A 21295-nucleotide genomic window follows, 5' to 3' on the forward strand; every position below is an offset into this window, starting at 1 on the left:
ATATGATTAGAACATTATAAAAGTAGGGTAGACATGTGGAGATTATCCTGAACAAAACGTGCATTTATCAAACAGCTTCGTTTCTCACAGATCTTATTTTTTACAATATTCCAAAATCCTATGGAGAAATCCCGTTGCTTTTTTGTCGAAGGAACCAGCAGCTTGGTTCCAGGTCGGCCTACAAACATAAGTCATCACTGCACCGCTCTATTGAAATAATTTCAAAGCAGAAATGTCAAGCATCATCTAGTTTGAGTTTCGAGCAAATTTGCTTTCACCTACGGCAACGTTACATAATTTTAAATATCATAACGTTTTCACCAATTGGTCAGAAGAACCAAGTTCATTTTAAATATGTTTACAGACAAATTGATGAAATTATATGGCAGATTAATCAGTAAAAAATATGTGGTTACAGCTCTGTTCAATCTTTACAAAGATAAGCTGTGGCTCAGTGGATAGAGTGCTGGACTTTGAATCAGGGGGTCGCAAGTTCGAGTCCCACTGCAGTCAGCATGTCGTTGTGTCCCTGAGACATCTCACCCCAAATTGCTCCTGTGGGGATTGTCCATAGTACTGAATGTATGTTAGTCGCTTTGGATAAAAGCGTCTAACAAATTACATGTAATAAGTTAGCTTTTCCCACGCCTCGACACGGACTCCTTCCATCAACTAGACTGGAGAAACCTGAATGCATGTGTGGAGTCAGTTCTCATTAGCTCATTAGGCTGTGATCGAATAGTCCAACAAATCAGCTCATTGTGTTTGTATTGATCCACATTAATCCACATTAGTATAATTGTATGAAGCTTTCAGAATAAACAGCCGATGGATATTTATTTCTACCTTCAGATGACGTGAGAAACCTGTTTGTATTTGTATTTATATTTTGAATTCCTGTAGAAAATCTAAAGATGTCATCAAGGAAACTGCTTGTCTGCTGAAATACTCTGCATATTGTACATACTCTGAAGTTCACGTGTGTGTGTGTGTGTGTGTGTGTGTGTGTGTGTGTGTGTGTGTGTGTGTGTGTGTGTGTGTGTGTGTGTGTGTGTGTGTTTACGTGTGTGTGTTTACGTGTGTTACCTCACAATAAAGAATGATTTTAATGTTTTAACTTCCATTTCATTTGTTGATTTATGTTGCTCATATCTTTTCAATATTATAAATGTCTTTATTTTATATATTTTTATTTTATTTTTAAATTATGTTCTCCTCGATATTTTTACAATTTGTATGTATTTATTCCTTTGTATTTCGATATTTATTTAATTGGTATTCTTATTCTTTAACATTGCATCCATGATTTTTAACAAACACGACACCAGCGCCCTCTAGTGACTTCACTTCCAAACTACATGTGCATTTGAGAGAGCTCTGAATGTACATACTAACTTACTAATAATAATACTGGGGTACTTTTACTCAAGTAACATTTTGAATTCAGGTCTTTTAATTGTAACAGAGTATTCCTACACGTTTCCTCAAGTACAAGATCTGAGTACTTCTACTTTTCCTCAAGTACAAGATCTGAGTACTTCTACTTTTACTCAAGTACAAGATCTGAGTACTTCTACTTTTACTAAAGTACAGGATCTGAGACGTACTTCTACTTTTACTAAAGCACAGGATCTGAGTACTTCTCCCACCTCTGCGGATCAGTGACGTCACAGAGGGGAGGAGCCAGGTGCGTGCCTTCACCTCGGAGCTCTTTCCGTGGATTAAAAACACAGGAAAGTGAACTTCTCTGCAGCTTCTTCAGGTCGGTGGGCTTTAAAATATAACAGAGCCTCGGTTTGGTTCTCCTCAGTTCTGGTTCTCCAGAGTCCTGGTTCTCCTGCAGTGAGCTCCTGACAGAGAGAACATGTCCAATGGGAAAGAGGCAAATGCTGCAGAAAAGTGAGTAGTGAAACTTTATATGTCCGCTCTCTGGATCAACTTTTACTGGTAAAAAAAACAACCTGTCAAGGAAATAGTGCAAAAATACTAATATCACTCCGCTGCTCCAGGAAACGCTAACTTCGTTCCCCTGTAGTTCATCACAAAAACATATGTTTGGTGCTGTTTCATCCCATTTTGTGTCTTCAATATTGCACAGCTTTTCGAAGAACACATAACAAACAAAAAATGTAAAACTCCCTCAAACTCCCAAAGCAAATTAACTGTAACTGTGTCTTATCATCCAATACTTTATGCGAAAACGTGGAATAGAAACTACTAATTGTTTACTATTTTTGTGATGGTGCTGAAACAACCATTTTCCTCAATGTGTGTGTTCAGAAACTTAATGGCTGGATGTACGACTACATTTACCTACAACTTTTACTTAATTATGGTCTCTTCTTAGAAACTCACAAAGACCACTTATTGCTTAATAATATTCTTATGTTTTGGTTCATTTATACAGCAATCTAAGTTAATAAAGATATTCTGTATGTTATAAAATCTCTTAAATTAATACAAAAATAAGAACTGCAGCTGAATTGTTTCGTATAATAGACATTAAAAAGCCCGTTGATGTATTTACTTCTTTATATGTATTTGAATGTCTTGTCTGTTTTGGATTTATGAAATGTCTGTCTTTTGCATGCACCTTGTCCAATAAATTTATTATGATATATGTGAAAGCAATGATGTTTTGTACATATACACCTGTATGTTCTGTGTGAATGATGCCTTGATGCTTTGAGGAGTCGTTAAGACTGGATAAAGCGTTATATAATTAGTCCCTTTGCCCCTTACCATGTATCTCACTGATGCCACTCAAATGAGTCTAATAGTATTGCACAGTGGTGGTAAAACGGGGATATTTCCACTTCTGTCGTGGTAAAGATGCTCCTATGGGATGAAGTATTTCTGTTGTGGACCCTGAAGGCAGCATCTCCCTGGTTCCCTCCACAAAATACCAACGAGATTTCTCCATGTGATTTTGGATTATAGCAGAAAATAATCTCTGTTGCGAACCAGTGTTTTTTATTCTTTAAGGCAAGGCAAGTTTATTTATATAGCACCTTTCAACACAAAGCAATTCAAAGTGCTTTATAAAAATGAAAGACATTAAGAGCATTAAGAAATAGTGCAGCAGAAAAATATAAAAAAAATTCAAATACAGGGTTTTAGGACTCATTCCTGCACCAGTCTTTAATGTGTTTAGTTGGTTGCTGTGAACCTCTTTCTGCATGCCATATGGATCCTGTGTGTTTATCAGTGTTCCCCCCCGACACACACACACACACACACACACACACACACACACACACACACACACACACACACACACACACACACACACCCCTTACTACACACACTCAGTGTATTTGCTGTGTGTGTTGCAGCTCCTCTCAGATGACTCTGAAAGAGAGTCTGGATGAATGCATGGAGGCTCTGGATCTCTTCCTGAACAACCACTTCAGCGAGAGCCTGGATAAACTGCGGCCGAGGTAACGCAATAATCGCCGAGTCATGTCTAGATCCACTTCCTGTCTGAGTGTGAGGCGGTGGTGGAAGAAGCACTAACACTAAGATATTACTTTATCATTTTATAATGCAGTACATATGCCTGTACTGGGACATGTCTCCATGCTTTAATGTTCGGACATCACACTGAAGTCACACCTTAATTCATATAATTAAAGAGTCCTCTCCTACTGATGTTCAGGTGTATATCAGTATTTAGTGTCTCTACTTTAAAGAGTCCTCTCCTACTGATGTTCAGGTGTATATCAGTATGTAGTGTCTCTACTTTAAAGAGTCCTCTCCTGCTGATGTTCAGGTGTATATCAGCATGTAGTGTCTCTACTTTAAAGAGTCCTCTCCTGCTGATGTTCAGGTCTATATCAGTATGTAGTGTCTCTACTTTAAATAGTCCTCTCCTGCTGATGTTCAGGTGTATATCAGTATGTAGTCTCTCTACTTTAAAGAGTCCTCTCCTACTGATGTTCAGGTGTATATCAGTATTTAGTGTCTCTACTTTTAAAGAGTCCTCTCCTACTGATGTTCAGGTGTATATCAGTATGTAGTCTCTCTACTTTAAAGAGTCCTCTCCTACTGATGTTCAGGTGTATATCAGTATGTAGTCTCTCTACTTTAAAGAGTCCTCTCCTACTGATGTTCAGGTGTATATCAGTATTTAGTGTCTCTACTTTTAAAGAGTCCTCTCCTACTGATGTTCAGGTGTATATCAGTATGTAGTGTCTCTACTTTAAAGAGTCCTCTCCTGCAGATGTTCAGGTGTATATCAGTATGTAGTGTCTCTACTTTAAAGAGTCCTCTGCTGCTGATGTTCAGGTGTATATCAGTATGTAGTGTCTCTACTTTAAAGAGTCCTCTCCTGCTGATGTTCAGGTGTATATCAGTATGTAGTGTCTCTACTTTAAAGAGTCCTCTCCTGCTGATGTTCAGGTGTATATCAGTATGTAGTGTCTCTACTTTAAAGAGTCCTCTTCTGCTGATGTTCAGGTGTATATCAGTATGTAGTGTCTCTACTTTAAAGAGTCCTCTCCTGCTGATGTTCAGGTGTATATCAGTATGTAGTATCTCTACTTTAAAGAGTCCTCTCCTGCTGATGTTCAGGTGTATATCAGTATGTAGTGTCTCTACTTTAAAGAGTCCTCTCCTACTGATGTTCAGGTGTATATCAGTATGTAGTGTCTCTACTTTAAAGAGTCCTCTCCTGCTGATGTTCAGGTCTATATCAGTATGTAGTGTCTCTACTTTAAATAGTCCTCTCCTGCTGATGTTCAGGTGTATATCGGTATGTAGTCTCTCTACTTTAAAGAGTCCTCTCCTACTGATGTTCAGGTGTATATCAGTATTTAGTGTCTCTACTTTAAAGAGTCCTCTCCTGCAGATGTTCAGGTGTATATCAGTATATAGTGTCTCTACTTTAAAGAGTCCTCTCCTGCTGATGTTCAGGTGTATATCAGTATGTAGTGTCTCTACTTTAAAGAGTCCTCTCCTGCTGATGTTCAGGTGTATATCAGCATGCAGCGTCTCTACTTTAAAGAGTCCTCTCCTGCTGATGTTCAGGTGTATATCAGTATGTAGTGTCTCTACTTTAAAGAGTCCTCTCCTGCTGATGTTCAGGTGTATATCAGTATGTAGTGTCTCTACTTTAAAGAGTCCTCTGCTGCTGATGTTCAGGTGTATATCAGTATGTAGTGTCTCTACTTTAAAGAGTCCTCTCCTGCTGATGTTCAGGTGTATATCAGTATGTAGTGTCTCTACTTTAAAGAGTCCTCTCCTGCTGATGTTCAGGTGTATATCAGTATGTAGTGTCTCTACTTTAAAGAATCCTCTCCTGCTGATGTTCAGGTGTATATCAGTATGTAGTGTCTCTACTTTAAAGAGTCCTCTCCTACTGATGTTCAGGTGTATATCAGTATGTAGTGTCTCTACTTTAAAGAGTCCTCTCCTGCTGATGTTCAGGTGTATATCAGTATGTAGTGTCTCTACTGTGACATGTCTCCATGCTTTAATGTTCAAAAAGCTCTTTATTTTTCTCATACTGCCTGTGCTGCAGCACCTCTTTTCACCCTCTGTCTGAAACCAGAGCCTTCTCTCTGTTGTGATTGGTCAACCTGCTTAGAGATGTCCCGCCCCTTAGCCTATCACGTACAATGTGTTGGAGCGCTAGCCAATAGAAGCTTGAATGTTTCATAGTGACGTCATTATGTTCCTGAAGTAAACAAAGGAGGCAAATGTTAATGGGTTTATATTTTGTATTGGCTAATAATCAGTATCTGTGGAAAGCTGTCTGATAAATGTAGTGGAGTAGAAGCACAACATGTAAATACACAAGTAAAGTATCTTCATATTCAAGTATCAAGTACTTGATTAAATGTACTTTATTACACTTCACCACAATGGTTCCAGGTTCACTGTATTCTCTATTTAAGCACATTTCAGGGTGGCGTGTCTTTTAAACATGATGTCAGCAGATTTCAGTCTATGTTAAATAGTTCCTGTAATGTGCGTTCAGTCGCAGTTGGTTTCCTGTCGGCCATGACTCGCGGCTGGCTTCACTTCTCCAGGATGTGAGGTGTTTGCTGAAGCTGACGCCCAGCGACTGACTGATTCAACAGCCTTGCAGAATAAACACTGAGCAAGAAAGACTGGGACTGCAGAGCAGATAGGAAGGATAAAGAGAGCGCTGTATTTACTCTTATCTTTACCCAGCAGGAAAATATGTGGGCCATACAGTAACTATGCTCTGCTACAGTGGTATAACTAAGTACATCTACTCAATAAATGTACTTAAGAGATACTTTAGCTTCAATGTTATGCTGCTTTATACTTCTACTCCACTAGTAAGATTTGAATGCATGCCTTTAACTTGTAACAGAGTATTTTTACAACTCTGCTATTTTAACTTAAGTGATGGTCTAAGTGCTTCTTCCCCCCTGCTCTGTTTGCTTACAGTGTAATGTGCATGACGTTGATCCTCCCCATGTTTCCTATGCAGAGTGAATGAGAGTATGTACCACGCTCTTATCTACGCCACAGTGCTGGAAATGCAAGCCATGATGACTTTCCAGCCAGAAGACATCAGCAACGCAGGAAATACCATGAAGAGTGCCCAGGAGGTCTGCCAGAGGTCAGGTTGTGTTGTGTTGACGTATTTCTGTAGGCTGACCCTGAAGTCCACCAACAACAATTACTCTGTTGTAAACAAACATTTATGATACTTACACGTTTAGTTCAGCAGGATAATCTCGACATGTTAACACCACTTTACGATTTATGAAGTAAAAAGATAATGTTGGGCTATAAAGGAATTACAGCAGGGTCACATGACTTCACGTCACCCCTGCTAAGCTAAAGGTGGCTAATGTTGGGCTATAAAGGAACTACAGTACGGTCACATGACTTCAAGTCACCACGCTAAGCTAAAGGCGGCTAATGTTGGGCTATAAAGGAACTAAAGCACGGTCACATGACTTCAAGTCACCACCGCTAAGCTAAAGGCGGCTAATGTTGGTCTATAAAGGAACCACAGCACGGTCACATGACTTCACGTCACCACCGCTAAGCTAAAGGTGGCTAATGTTGGTCTATAAAGGAACTACAGCACGGTCACATGACTTCACGTCACCACCGCTAAGCTAAAGGTGGCTAATGTTGGGCTATAAAGGAACCACAGTAGGGTCACATGACTTCACGTCACCACCGCTAAGCTAAAGGTGGCTAATGTTGGGCTATAAAGGAACTACAGTACGGTCACATGACTTCAAGTCACCACCGCTAAGCTAAAGGCGGCTAATGTTGGTCTATAAAGGAACCACAGCAGGGTCACATGACTTCACGTCACCACCGCTAAGCTAAAAGTGGCTAATGTTGGGCTATAAAGGAACTAAAGCACGGTCACATGACTTCACGTCACCACCGCTAAGCTAAAGGCGGCTAATGCTGGGCTATAAAGGAACTACAGCACGATCACATGACTTCACGTCACCACCACTAAGCTAAAGGCGGCTAATGCTGGGCTATAAACAGGGGTGCACATAACTGGTACGCATGCGCGGCAACAATCTGAAATGCGTACTGTCACTTGTGTCACAAAGCGCATTTGCATACCGACGTACTTGTGAAGCTTTTCCAGAAGGCGGTTAGATCACCGGACGACGTCACCACCGCTAAGCTAAAGGCGGCTAATGCTGGGCTATAAAGGAACTACAGCACGATCACATGACTTCACGTCACCACCACTAAGCTAAAGGCGGCTAATGCTGGGCTATAAACAGGGGTGCACATAACTGGTACGCAGGTACGCATGCGCGGCAACAATCTGAAATGCGTACTGTCACTTGTGTCACAAAGCGCATTTGCGTACCGACGTACTTGTGAAGCTTTTCCAGAAGGCGGTTAGATCACCGGACGACGTCACCACCGCTAAACTAAAGGCGGCTAATGCTGGGCTATAAAGGAACTACAGCACGGTCACATGACTTCACGTCACCACCGCTAAGCTAAAGGTGGCTAATCAGAATCAGAATCAAAATCAGAAACAGGTTTATTGCCAGGTAGGTTCACACATAGGCTACGAGGAATTTGACTTGATGTCATGGTGCAGGCATAAAAAAAAGGCATTTAAGGACACCGTAATAAAATGTAGTTAAATAGCAATAAAATAAAGCAGTAATTTACATGGAAATAGAATGCTATGATAATAATGTTGGGCATGATGACGTTTAGTCGTCTCATTTAGACACTTGTTAGCATCCTCCATTTTTAAATCCACCAGTAGGCCTATTAACTGACGTATTTTAAGTAGTAGAACAAAACGTTAAAATCTCTCGTGTTAGCACAGACCTTATTTCAGGATAACAACCAAAAACACATTCAAGAAAACATTGACTTACAGGCAGCATATCGGAAATACTAAAATGCTATAACTCATTTCTGGGTTTTAGGACTCATTGCTGCACCACTCTAGGTTTAAAACACTTTGCTTAGTGCTGCTTCTTCCCCAGACCGTGAGCCATAGCAGGGACATTTGCATGAGTGCATTTACATGGCCTGATCCGGACCACAGCACCTATTTGACTGTGTTTGCATGAGTGAAGCCAATGTTCCCTTCTCCTGTAGGGAGAAGGGACTCGTGTTATTAGTGCATGATTGCTGACAGCAAATATGTGGTTGGCAGAACTAAACAGAATTGATGTGTTGATTCTGTTTCAGGTTTCGACGGAAGTCTGCAGTTTTATCCAACAAGTCAGTAGGGGAATCACTCACTGAAGGTAAAAAGGCTTCAATGCCTCCCCCTTCTTTTTTTTTAAATGTTTTTGGGTTCAAAGTACATACATCCCCTCACAAAAGTCATCTTAGACCAAATTAATTGCTCTGTAATTGGTGGTTTAGTGTCACTGTGACCTCACGAAACACTTTTTTGGCCATAACTCAAGAATTCATGCACTAATTATGACATTTTGGACAGGCATGAATGTTGGGTGCAACTCGACTTTCTTGAACTGAATTTTGTTTTACAAACTAATAATCATTTACTGACCTTCAACATCCTCCTCTTAACTTAATAGCTATATGCTAGCACTAGCAAGCACAAAGCTTAATCAGGTATAATGTTTTTCCTAACAAGTGTGTCCTCGCCAGAAGTGATGATCGTCGCTGTTGGTTAGCTACCTAGCTAGCTAGCAACATTTTTATCAGCTGTAGGAAATTATTACAAACTGCTCAATGAACCAAATAAAATTAACTCTGGCTTCTTTTTCAACACCATTGTAGTTTTTTAAAATGAGTGAAAAATACACGTTCACTTTTATTTATATTGTTCTGAGTTTACCGGGGCTATCACGGCTAGTGTGCAGCTTCAGTGACGTAGCCAAGATGGCGGTCGTTGAGTGTGAGAAGTGTCCAACTTTTAGACCGCTATGAGAGCACCATCCAGTACTCAGAGTGCATTTAGCCATAGATGCACTTATGCACCCAAAATAGCACATGTGTGTACAGAAGCACCACAAACGAGACACAGCAGCATCTCCCTCCTTGGAGCCAAAGGCACCAGTCAGTTAAAAGGCAAAATAAATGCTAGATTCAGTCTGACAGATTGATCGTTTGGTACCGTCTGTGGCTGGATTTGATGCTGTATTGCTTGTTGACTATTATCACAGTACGTTAAACTATGATCACTGTACGTTAAACTACGATCACTGTTACTTAATGTGTGTGTGCATGTGTGTGTGTGTTTCTATGGATGTGTTTCTGCAGTGCAGCTTCATGCAGAAGCTTGTTACGCAGAGTGTCAACTCCAAAGAGCTGCCCTCACCTTCCTACAGGTGCTAATCTGATTTTTTTAAGCTGTTTATATCACACAACACAGTTTACACTTAACACTGTTTCATTTGGAAAGTGTCTAGTGAATTTATGGCATGAAACTTCCATTAATATTCGTTTTTGGGTTGTTTTTTTTCCAGGATGAGAACATGGTGAGTTTTATCAAAGGAGGGATGAAAGTGCGGAACAGTTACTTAATTTATAAGTAAGTAATCAGAGAACAAGAGGGTGTATATTGAGTGTGTGATTAAGTTATCTAACTGATTGATATCCACACTTGTTGCAGAGTACTTCTTGTATTGCTAGTAAAAGGGCACTTGATTATTTTTGCTTTCTTTAGTTTTAAAAATAAACGTGATAATGTCAAAGTTATCCGGCAGCCGGGAAGGTATGGAGTCATAGGGTGTTTCTCAATGTCGAGGAAGGCTGCTCCAGAGCCACTATTTCAAGGATGCTACTACGTCATCGAGTCCCGCCGAAGGACTGTTCCAATGTCCAGGATGCTTGGAATTCTACCGAGGCCGGCGTACTTCGTTGGGGGAAATTTTGAGGCTGCACATGTGTAGACTCCGCGGTCTTAAAATCCCCACAATGCGCACGGACCAATTTCCAAAATCTTTGGCGGAAAATCTAAGGCGGGGCCTATCATATGACGCACACCTGCACACTTGCTAGCCTGTTCCACTCTTCGTTTTCCGAATGCCAGGAAGGATTCTTGCCTAGCCTCTGATGGACCTGACTCGGAAGACATGTCCTACAGTACCAAGGAAGCGTCCTCGACATTGAGAAACACCCATAGAGTGCCATAAAAAAAATACATCTGTTAAAAAATATAAGAGATTTAATTAAGGAATAAATAAGAAAAATATGCATGTTTTTACAAATATATATATATATATATATACATTTAAAAAAATGATTATAAGCTATTGAAATTATTTTTGATAATTATTTGTTCATTTTTTGTATTTATTTACAGATTTTTTAAATAAATAAGTTTACATTTTATATATTTATTACTTTATTGTTTCTGTAGTTATTTATTAAATTTGAATAAGGTAATTATTTCATATTTTTTATTATTCTTTTACCCATTGCTTTTCCCTGTTGTGTTAAGAAACATTTCATATTGCTTTTATATTAATTATGTTATTAAGCTGAACTGTGTTTCAAATCATTTCGATTTTTGCCTTTTTTTTCCATCCAGAGAACTGCATACCTTCACTAAATCTCACAGCTGTAACAAAGGACCGAGCCACGTTCACTTAGAGGGGGGAATATCGTTTGGAATAGGAGCGTTTAATCTGGTACGTCACAGAAATATCTTCCAGCGCTTTTTTAATTGTGTAAAACTGTGTCATTGTACCTTTCAGTTCATCAGGTCTCCTTTATTCACAGACACTGTCTCTATTTCCTCCTCGGATACTCAAAGTGTTGGAGTTTGCAGGCTTCTCTGGCGACAAGGTGGGAAATATAATGACTTATATTAGGTTACACTTATTCACCAACATAATAAATGTTATTTAAATGTGTGTTTTCTGTTTGTAGGAGTACGGTCTGTCTCTTCTGCATGACGGTGCGACGGGGATGAATCTGCGCTCCATGCTGTGCGCTCTGCTAGTGCTCTGCTACTACACCTTCCTCACAGTCATACTAGGTAAAGCTGACCCTTTTTATATACAGTGGTGTAGGGATGACGTATTTCTGTAGTGGACCCTGAAGGCAGCATCTCCCTGGTTCCCTCCAAAATAAAACAATGGGATTTTACCATTGCATTTTGGATTATTGCAGAAAAATAATCTCTGTGTTTATGATACTTACACGTTTTGTTCAGCAGGATAAACTCCACATATTAACACCACTTTATGATTTTTGAAATTAAGAGCTAACATTAGGCTATAGGAACTACAGCACGGTCACATGACTTCACCTCACCACCGCTAAGCTAAAGGTGGCTAATGTTGGGCTATAAAGGAACTACAGCACGGTCACATGACTTCACGTCACCACCGCTAAGCTAAAGGAGGCTAATGTTGGGCTATAGAATAGAATGGGATAAAAAATAAAAATCTCTTCAGCTTGTGTTAACCACTGACCTTATTTCAGGCTAACAACCTAAAACACATTCAGAAAACTTCCAGAAGAGGAAACAGGAAGCGCTAAAATGCTGACTAAGTGCAGGGTTTAAGGACTCATTCCTGCACCACAATGGTTATATATCCATCAGAGATTCCTATAATGTGATTATGTGTGATTTATATCTGCTCCATCCTCTCAGGTACGGGGGAGGGAGATGTGACTGAAGCTGAAAAGCTGCTGAAACCTTTCCGGCTCCGTTATCCAAGGGTGAGTAAAAAAAAAGTATCATCTGTTTAAAGAAAACCTCCTAAAAAAGAGAAAGGAGTTACTCTTGTTTTGATGCTACCGTGCAGCAATGAATGCAAAGGCCTTTATTTGTCATATGCACAACAGCTACAGTGTAGTTTCCGGCAATAAAAGTTCCTTTTATAGCCTTTTTACTTTTTTAAGAGCTTAAGCTTTAAGTCAAAGCAATCAATGTTCCAAAATCAAATTGAAAAAAATCCCATTGGCTTTTTTCACGAGGGAGCCGTTACATTGCTAACTCCCGTAAAAAGAAAAAGGTTGTCCCTGCACCACTGCATTATAAATGTATTCAGGCTATTGTTCCATTTGTACACTATCATTAGTCTCACTATCCTTTTCTTTCTAACGTCATCCCCACCCTGATTACTTTCATCTGAAACTCACTCCACCTTCCACTAACGCCGTTCCTTCTGCACCCAGGATCACACACCTTCACGCTATCCACCTCCTGAATCTTATTCTTGGAAATTCCTGATCCCTGTTCCCACTCCACCTTTAACCTACATGCTGCCTATCCCAGAAAACAAACTCTGACAGTGTGTACCAAACCAGACCTGAGACGTTAAAGGTTAAACCCTGCCAAGAGTTATTGATATACATCAGACCTGCCCTTTAGATAGAAGATAATATAACATACAGTAGATTGACATGTAATACTTTCATTATTTCTTTACTTTCTCGAGGTACAGGGATGGGGAAGGTGTTTGTGTATGTGTATATGTGCATATATGTATATATGTGTGTGTATGTATGTGTGTATGTACATATGTGTGAGTATGTAGGTGTGTATATGTATATGTGCATATATGTGTATGTGTGTGTGTGTGTATGTACATATGTGTATATGTATATATGTCAATCAACAGGTAAAGCAGATTAATAATAATAACAAGAATAATTAATAATAATGATAATTACTGCAGATTATAGATTATAAATAAATCATTTAGGGACAAGGGGGTGATATTAAATAAGTTATACTTCTTCTCACTCCTTTTCGAACACTAGATGTGGGACTGTTTATGTTGCTGTTGTTGTTGTTGTAAATGTCATTATTTTGTTTTGATTTCTCCTACATGACTATGCACTGCAAAAAAAAATTGTTTTGTAATATATTTATTTTACTTAAATAAATAAAATTTATCAATCAATCAATCAATCAATCAATTCTTCTTTCCAGGGAGCGATATTCCTCTTCTTTGCAGGCAGGACTGAAGAGATCAAGGGGAACATTGATGAGGTTGGTTCATAAAATGTGTCAGTGATATGGCTTAGAAGAAGGACAACCAATATTATATATCCTGTACATTTAATAATCATTATGTCTCACAAAGTATTAATGATCCAGTCAGTCATCTAACCCGTAACACCACATTGTGATTTCCTAAATACAGTAAGCGTCCCTGATGGTAGTAGAAAATCAACACGTCCTTATACCTAAGTGTAACGGTCTCAGTTTTAAACATGTGGTAAAATGTGTGTCGCGGTTTGATAAGCAACAAAACTACTTGGGTCAGTTTAGAACGAGATAAATTACCTATGTCTGTGTCGTAGCATGAACAGCGACATGATCACTTAAAGCGGACATGATGAATTAACGTGAAGACAAAACGAGAAAAAGTATTGTTATTGGTGATATGATGACTTAATAGGAAGTTGTAACTTGACACGTGATATATTGATTTAACGCGAGACGTGAAGCTGTATCGTGAACTGTGAAATGATGACCTGCGTGAAGTCATAATATGAAGATGTAATGTGAATACGTAACGTGATGTGTGATATAATTACTTAACATGAAGACGTGACGGGAACTGTGTGAAACTATAATGTAACTATAATGTAACGTGAACTGTGACATGAAGACGTGACATGAAGACGTGACATGAAGACGTAACGTGAAGACGTATTGTAAACCGTGACATAACGTTGAAATGCTTAACTATCCTTAATTTACTTAAAATAAGTCAACGTTGACCCTTTTTTGTTTTACACGGGACACAAACTGCATTATATAACTGCACAATTGTCATTTATAAATAAGGCACTAAATGTATGCAAACAGAAATACAGTATGTATGACTAACTCAAACTGGACTGTAAGGTATATTACTTAAATAAACTATACTATAATAATTTCTGTTAACACTCATGCTGTCTTTAAGCCCCTGAGCTACAGAGGTCCAGCTCCTCCAACTCATCTTCCCCGTTACTTATCTCTTAATGCGCTGTCTTATCTTCCGGTGGTACCAGGCTATTGCGCTCTTTGAAGACGGCTGCAAGGCCCAGCAGGCGTGGAAGCAGTTCCACCACATGTGCTACTGGGAGCTGATGTGGTGCTACTCCTTCAAGCGAGACTGGAAGATGGCGTACTTCTACGCAGACCTGCTGAGCAAGGAGAGCCGCTGGTCCAAGGTAAAGAACGGGAGACAAGAGGGAGTTTAGTGAAATGTTCTATCGATTCAAACCTCTCCAATAATCTTGAGAAATAAGAATTAAACCAGTGTTTCTCTCCATAGGCCATGTACGTTTACATGAAAGCTGCTTACCTCAGCATGCTGCCTATAGAAGAGTCCAGACCGTTCGGGGACAACGAGGTCGACCTCTTTAGGTAAAAACACGCACAATAGCACATCAATCGTTCCATGGCAAAACCACCTGACTCGGGGACAGTTTTATTCCACAGGCAATAAGACAATTAAACACCTGCACGTTTTAAAGAACATCCATAAACATTCATCTGTTTGCATTTTGCTAATTATTTATCTAACATATCATTCCATGTACTTGTATATAGACTCTTATTGCACTATTTCTATTCTATTTGTATTTACTTGCACATCTTAAAACATTCTCTTGCACTGTTTTATCAGTTGTATTTGTTCTATGTCCTATATATGTTCATGTTGCTCTGTTGGAGGAGCCTGGGACTTCAGTTTTTCATTGCCATATCTACACTGTAGCTGCTGTACACATGACAATAAAGCCTTGAAACTTGAAAGATGATTTATCTCAGAAACAAACAGATATTGTCCCGAGGCCTATGTTATAGATGCATTTTACAATGTATGCATAGTCAAGCTATGAGTGGCGTTGTTTACATACCTCTGTGTGTGCTTTGTGAGAAGCTGTAGGGTTATGACCCGTGCTTGATCTTTATGACTCAGAATTGAACTGGTCTCTCACCGTTCTCATTAACCTTTTTTGTCGCCACAGACAAAGTTAATGACTAGCTAGCTGGTCAACATAATGGAGCATTCATATTTTCCCTTGGGAGTTGGTAAGGGCCAAAAAACGGAATATTAGATTTAAATTCATGAGTTGGATAGAAGCACAACTCCAAACGAATCTTAGCATTGCTCTTCATGTGTGTATATAGATATGCAAAGCTAACATGTTTGGTGTAAGATGATAATATGTCATTCTGGTGTTTAGAGCTAGTAACACTGCCCCCTTGTGGCCAGAAATAATCAAATGCAGGTTCAAATGTAGAGGTTTTAGGCACTGTCTGACTTAAAGTGGACCTATCATGCTATATTTGAATAATATAGTGTAGGACCATACCTATATAAGGCATATTTATACTTTTTTTTTTTCAAAATACCAAACAGATCATGCATTTTAGCCATGCCTCATTTCGCTCAATTTGACATTTTTTAGATCTGTTTTAGCAAGGGCAGATTCTGTGAGAACAGCACCACCTACAGGCCTGGCATATGTACTACAGCGTCTCCAGCGCTTTCGAACAGCAATGGCCGTGGCTGTCTCCTCCTGATTGGTGGAGTTGGCCCAATAGCCGTAGCGCCACCGTCCTGACGTCAGGACAGTGTTCAAATCTGGATCAGTTTTCATCAGATCCGTTGCAGCCCCTTTTTTAGAGATTTGGGTATGGAGGAAAATAGAGAGGGTTGTGTTTTCTGACACTTGGTGAGTTCCCTGAAACACCGGGGACACATATTCATGTATAAAAGACGTACAAAAGTGCATTTTGCATGATAGGTCCCCTTTAAACAATTAAAAACAAGTGGACGTCGTCACCATCATGTCACTCATTGGTTAACAGGACATATTTTTTAAGCCTGAAGTTGTTTTCGGCAGCCATAGAAAATGCTAAGTGACCAGCTAACACTAGCTAGCGTAGATAGAAAGGTACATCAAGTCAACTGTCATAATAATTTGGATGGTATTTTTGCGAACTGTTAATTAACGAAAAATATGTTGTGGCAACTCCTAAGAATGGCTTTAGCACCAGAGGATACTGAAGTAATAAGTCATGTGAAAATTAGGGTTATTTTTGCTCATAGACTACTATACAAAGATATACAACTTGTCAATCACAAGGTAGCCCCGCCCTAAAGTATACCCTTCTTTACCATCTGTTTAATTCAAATGGGACCATAAATAACTAAATGGCCATCATTCTGTATTAAAGAAAAGACTTGTAACTGGCGTTTGAAAGCATAAACTCATTATGGAAATGTTTACTGAGGTTATACATACAGTGAGAAGTATGGGTCATTTCCTCTCAGACTTCTATACAAGTGGAGTCGCCCCCTGCTGGCCTTTAAAACAATGCAGATTTGAGACACTTCACCATCGGCTTCACTTTTCAGACCCGGAGGTTTTTACTTCTTCTTCTTATGCCTTTTTACCGAATTTGCCTTTTTCATTGTGCCGTTCCTTTTAGACAAGTGCCCACCTTAAAGCAGAAGATAGCCGGAAAATCTCCCCCGACTGAGAAGTTTGCGATCCGTAAAGCCCGACGCTACAAGGCTCGCTGCCCAATCCGGCTGCCAGTGCCAGTGCTGGTAAAGCTACACACACACACACTCACACACTCACTCACTCACTCACTCACTCACTCACTCACTCACTCACACACACACACACACACACACACACACACACACACACACACACACACTCACGGAACATCTTCATCTGTAGTAGATGAAACCGATTTCTCAGTTACTGTCTATCAGCAGCTACATCTCGCTGCTTCTGGAGATGAATCCAGTTCTTTAACCCTTGTCGTGTTCGGGTCAAATCTGACCGTGTTACTACTTCCATCGATCATAAATATTGTGTTTTATATTTGATTGGCTTTATGATATCCTCCACAGTAGGCATTTGAACATGTCAAATTGCTGATCGCCACTTTTATTGGATTTTGAGTGGTTTAGTCAACTTTGTAACACCTATGATGTTCCTGGTCCACACATACACACGCACACGCACACATACACACACACACAATGGGCAATGGGTTTGAATCCCAGAGCGCTAAAAGGTCAACACTCTTGAAACCCGTTTTCTTTGTGCTGTTTCTGTTTCTGATTTTGTGTAAAGCGTCTTTGAGCACTTGGAAAAGCGCTATAAAAATTAAATGTATTATTATTATAGGAGATGATGTACATGTGGAACGGGTTCAGTATGATCATCAAACGTCCGGAGCTGACTGAAGGCATGATGCAGACTTTGGTTGAGGCAGAGCGATGTCTTCTGGAGTCTCCCGGTAATAAAGCTCATCCCAAAACGATGTGACAGAAGAAATCCTTATCGCTCAATGGAAATGGAAACTTAGATTACTTCTATGTGAAGACGTGTGCTCTCTCCTCCACAGAGAAAGAGCATCTGGTGGATGACCGCTGTGTGATCTACCTGCTGAAGGGTCTGTGTTTGAAGAACCAGGGTCTCCTGCAGGCTGCTGAGGAGTGCTTCAACAAAGTGTTTGCAAGGTGAGGTCCAATGGGTGTTGAAAACTCCATGGTTCCCTCCACAAAAAAAACATGGGATTCCTCCATGTGATTTTGGATAATGTCAGAAAATCATCTCTGTGTCAAACAAACGTTTGTGATATTTACACGTTTAGTTCAGCAGGATAATCTCCGCATATTAACACCATTTTATGATTTCTGAAGTAAAAAGCTAACGTTAGGCTATAAAGGAACTACAGCACGGTCACATGACTTCACGTCACCACCGCTAAGCTAAAGGAGGCTAATGTTGGGCTATAAAGGAACTACAGCACGGTCACATGACTTCACGTCACCACCGCTAAGCTAAAGGAGGCTAATGTTGGGCTATAAAGGAACTACAGCACGGTCACATGACTTCACGTCACCACCGCTAAGCTAAAGGTGGCTAGTGTTGGGCTATAAAGGAACTACAGCACGGTCACATGACTTCACGTCACCACCGCTAAGCTAAAGGCGGCTAATGTTGGGCTATAAAGGAACTACAGCACGGTCACATGACTTCACGTCACCACCGCTAAGCTAAAGGTGGCTAATGTTGGGCGTGATGACGTTTAGTCGTCTCATTAGGCACTTGTTAGCAACCGCTGTTAATAAATCCACCAGTGGGGTATTCACTGACGTATTTTATGTGGTAGAACAAAACGTTTGAGCCTGAAAACAGTGTAGATTTTCCGCCTCATAACAATTAACCATCTTAAAATATTGTTTCTGGTTGTTCCTCTTCCCCAGGACTCCTTCATGTTGCATGTTTCCAGGGGTTCCTTTTGTTGATGCCGGCCTGTTATTCGGACAAGTTGCAAAAACTCAGTTTGACATTGTGGCACACGAGTTTCTGTAATTCAAAACGGCCAGAAAAACCTGCTGGCATCAACAACAGGAAATGAAAACCCTTCGAGACGTACAATTTTGATGAAACTGAAACTTTTCTACCTGTTCACAACTAGAACCGGTTCTCCCTTTCAATCCCTACCCCGAAGCTTTAACAGTGTTGTCTTACCTTTAGTCAAATGTTGCCTGAAGCTCTTATTCTTGTCTTTAAGAAAATCCCCATGAGCAGCTCCTACCTGGATGTATTGACAGGGTAATGTTTGCTTAGCAACTCACCCACCAAGTCCTACAGTCAATATTTACCCAGCCGTTCAGAATGACACGGCTTCTTGTTGCAATCACACTGACTGTAATGAGTAAGGAGGCTTTTAACCAGGTCTTGTAAGGAAAGAAAAGTGTAATCATTTATTTCATTAAGCTACCTGCAGTGTGTAAAGTGTAACGGTTTGTTTACTTTACTTTCTCAGTGAAAAGAAGATCAAGTTCGACCACTACCTGGTGCCCAACTCTCTGGTGGAGCTCAGCCTGCTCTACATCGCCCAGGGAAGAAGAGACGAGGCTATCAAACTCCTGCACAAAGCCAAGTAAGTCTGAATACAGCAGTGCAGGGATGAAGTATTTCTGTAGTGGACCCTGAAGGCAGCATCTCCCTGGTTCCCTTACATATTTACACCTTTAGTTCAGCAGAACCACATGTTAACACCACTTCATGATTTCTGAAGTAAAAAGTTAATGTTGGGCTATAAAGGAACTACAGCACGGTCACATGACTTCAAGTCACCACCGCTAAGCTAAAGGAGGCTAATGTTGGGCTATAAAGGAACTACAGCACGGTCACATGACTTCACGTCACCACCGCTAAGCTAAAGGAGGCTAATGTTGGGCTATAAAGGAACTACAGCACGGTCACATGACTTCACGTCACCACCGCTAAGCTAAAGGTGGCTAATGTTGGGCTATAAAGGAACTACAGCACGGTCACATGACTTCACGTCACCACCGCTAAGCTAAAGGTGGCTAATGTTGGGCTATAAAGGAACTACAGCACGGTCACATGACTTCACGTCACCACCGCTAAGCTAAAGGAGGCTAATGTTGGGCTATAAAGGAACTACAGCACGGTCACATGACTTCACGTCACCACCGCTAAGCTAAAGGTGGCTAATGTTTGGGCTATAAAGGAACTACAGCACGGTCACATGACTTCACGTCACCACCGCTAAGCTAAAGGTGGCTAATGTTGGGCGTGATGACGTTTAGTCGTCTCATTTAGACACTTGTAAGCACCGTTTTGGTGTGTGTGTGTGTGTGGTGTGTGTGTGTGTGTGTGTGTGTGTGTGTGTGTGTGTGTGTGTGTGTGTGTGTGTGTGTGTGTGTGTGTGTGTGTGTGTGTGTGTGTGTGTGTGTGTGTGTGTGTTGTGTGGTGTGTGTGTGTGTGTGTGGTGTGTGCTGGTGTGTGTGTGTGTTGTGTGTGTGTGTGTGTGTGGTGTGTGTGTGTGTGTGTGTGGTGTGTGTGTGTGTGTGTGTGTGTGTGTGTGTGTGTGTGTGTGTGTGTGTGTGTGTGTGTGTGTGTGTGTGTGTGTGTGTGTGTGTGTGTGGTGGTGTGTGTGTGTGTGTGTGTGTGTGTGTGTGATAAATAAATAAATAAATAAATAAATAAATAAATAAATAAATAAATAAATAAATAAATAAATAAATAAATAAATAAATAAATAAATGTGGGTTTTCTTCTCTTTCAGACAAAACTACAAAGATTACTCAATGGAGTCTCGTACTCAGTTCAGGATTCACGCTGCTCTGGCCAAACTGAAGGCTGACCCTGGGGAGGAGGAGGACACACACATGTAGGAGGAGAGGACACACACAAGTAGGAGGAGAGGACACACACATGTAGGACACACACATGTAGGAGGACACACATGTAGGAGGAAACACACACATGTAGGAGGAGAGGACACACACATGTAGGAGGACACACACATGTAGGAGAACGCTTCTTCATCACCTCCTCTTCATCATCTTCATGGTTTTAACTTGGTACCCAGCTTTTAACCCGAATCCGTTTGTATCCCTGTGTTCGGATTTACACACTACACTAACACAAGTAAAGACAACAAGGAAATGTAAATACAGGAGACATTTTATTTTGTGTGTTATGGTTAATATTGAAAACATTTAAGAACACTCTGATTCAAAGTCCTTATGAATATAAATTATGAGAAATTGTTTGTATGTCTTAATGACTTGTATAGTAATGATGTAATGTTCCTGTATGAAGAGCGGTACTTAATAACAACATGATTGAGTTAATTAAGCATAATGTGTTTTTGGAAAGACGATGTTCATGGTACTTCAACTGCAATTTGATACAAGATTTATTTAAACCAAATCATCCCAACTGTTACCTGGCTTTGAGAAATGCATACCAGTGTTTAGGGAGATCTGTAACCGTCTATGCTCATTCCAAAACTTCAATGTATACAAATTATTTTTGCATAAATAAATTCCACTCGCAAATCTCTGTTTCGTGTTCA

The 21295-nt window shown here is 40.2% G+C and overlaps 1 protein-coding gene across 1 annotated transcript; it reads left to right on the forward strand.

Annotated features, from left to right (window-relative positions):
• The first annotated feature begins 1703 nt into the window (after positions 1–1703).
• Positions 1704–20651, forward strand: zgc:158403 (tetratricopeptide repeat protein 39A). The gene is made up of 18 exons (XM_034142273.1): positions 1704–1899; positions 3336–3440; positions 6464–6595; positions 8680–8738; positions 9724–9791; positions 9930–9994; positions 10997–11096; positions 11188–11253; positions 11338–11446; positions 12068–12135; positions 13355–13414; positions 14428–14589; positions 14694–14785; positions 16862–16982; positions 17578–17689; positions 17798–17912; positions 19229–19345; positions 20501–20651. Exons 1-18 carry the CDS (start codon positions 1865–1867, stop codon positions 20607–20609), a joined length of 1695 nt encoding a protein of 564 aa, XP_033998164.1. The 5' UTR covers positions 1704–1864; the 3' UTR covers positions 20610–20651.
• Positions 20652–21295: the final 644 nt, after the last annotated feature.

This window comes from Trematomus bernacchii, unplaced genomic scaffold (assembly GCF_902827165.1).
Source record: "Trematomus bernacchii unplaced genomic scaffold, fTreBer1.1, whole genome shotgun sequence".
Lineage (NCBI taxonomy): Eukaryota > Metazoa > Chordata > Actinopteri > Perciformes > Nototheniidae > Trematomus > Trematomus bernacchii.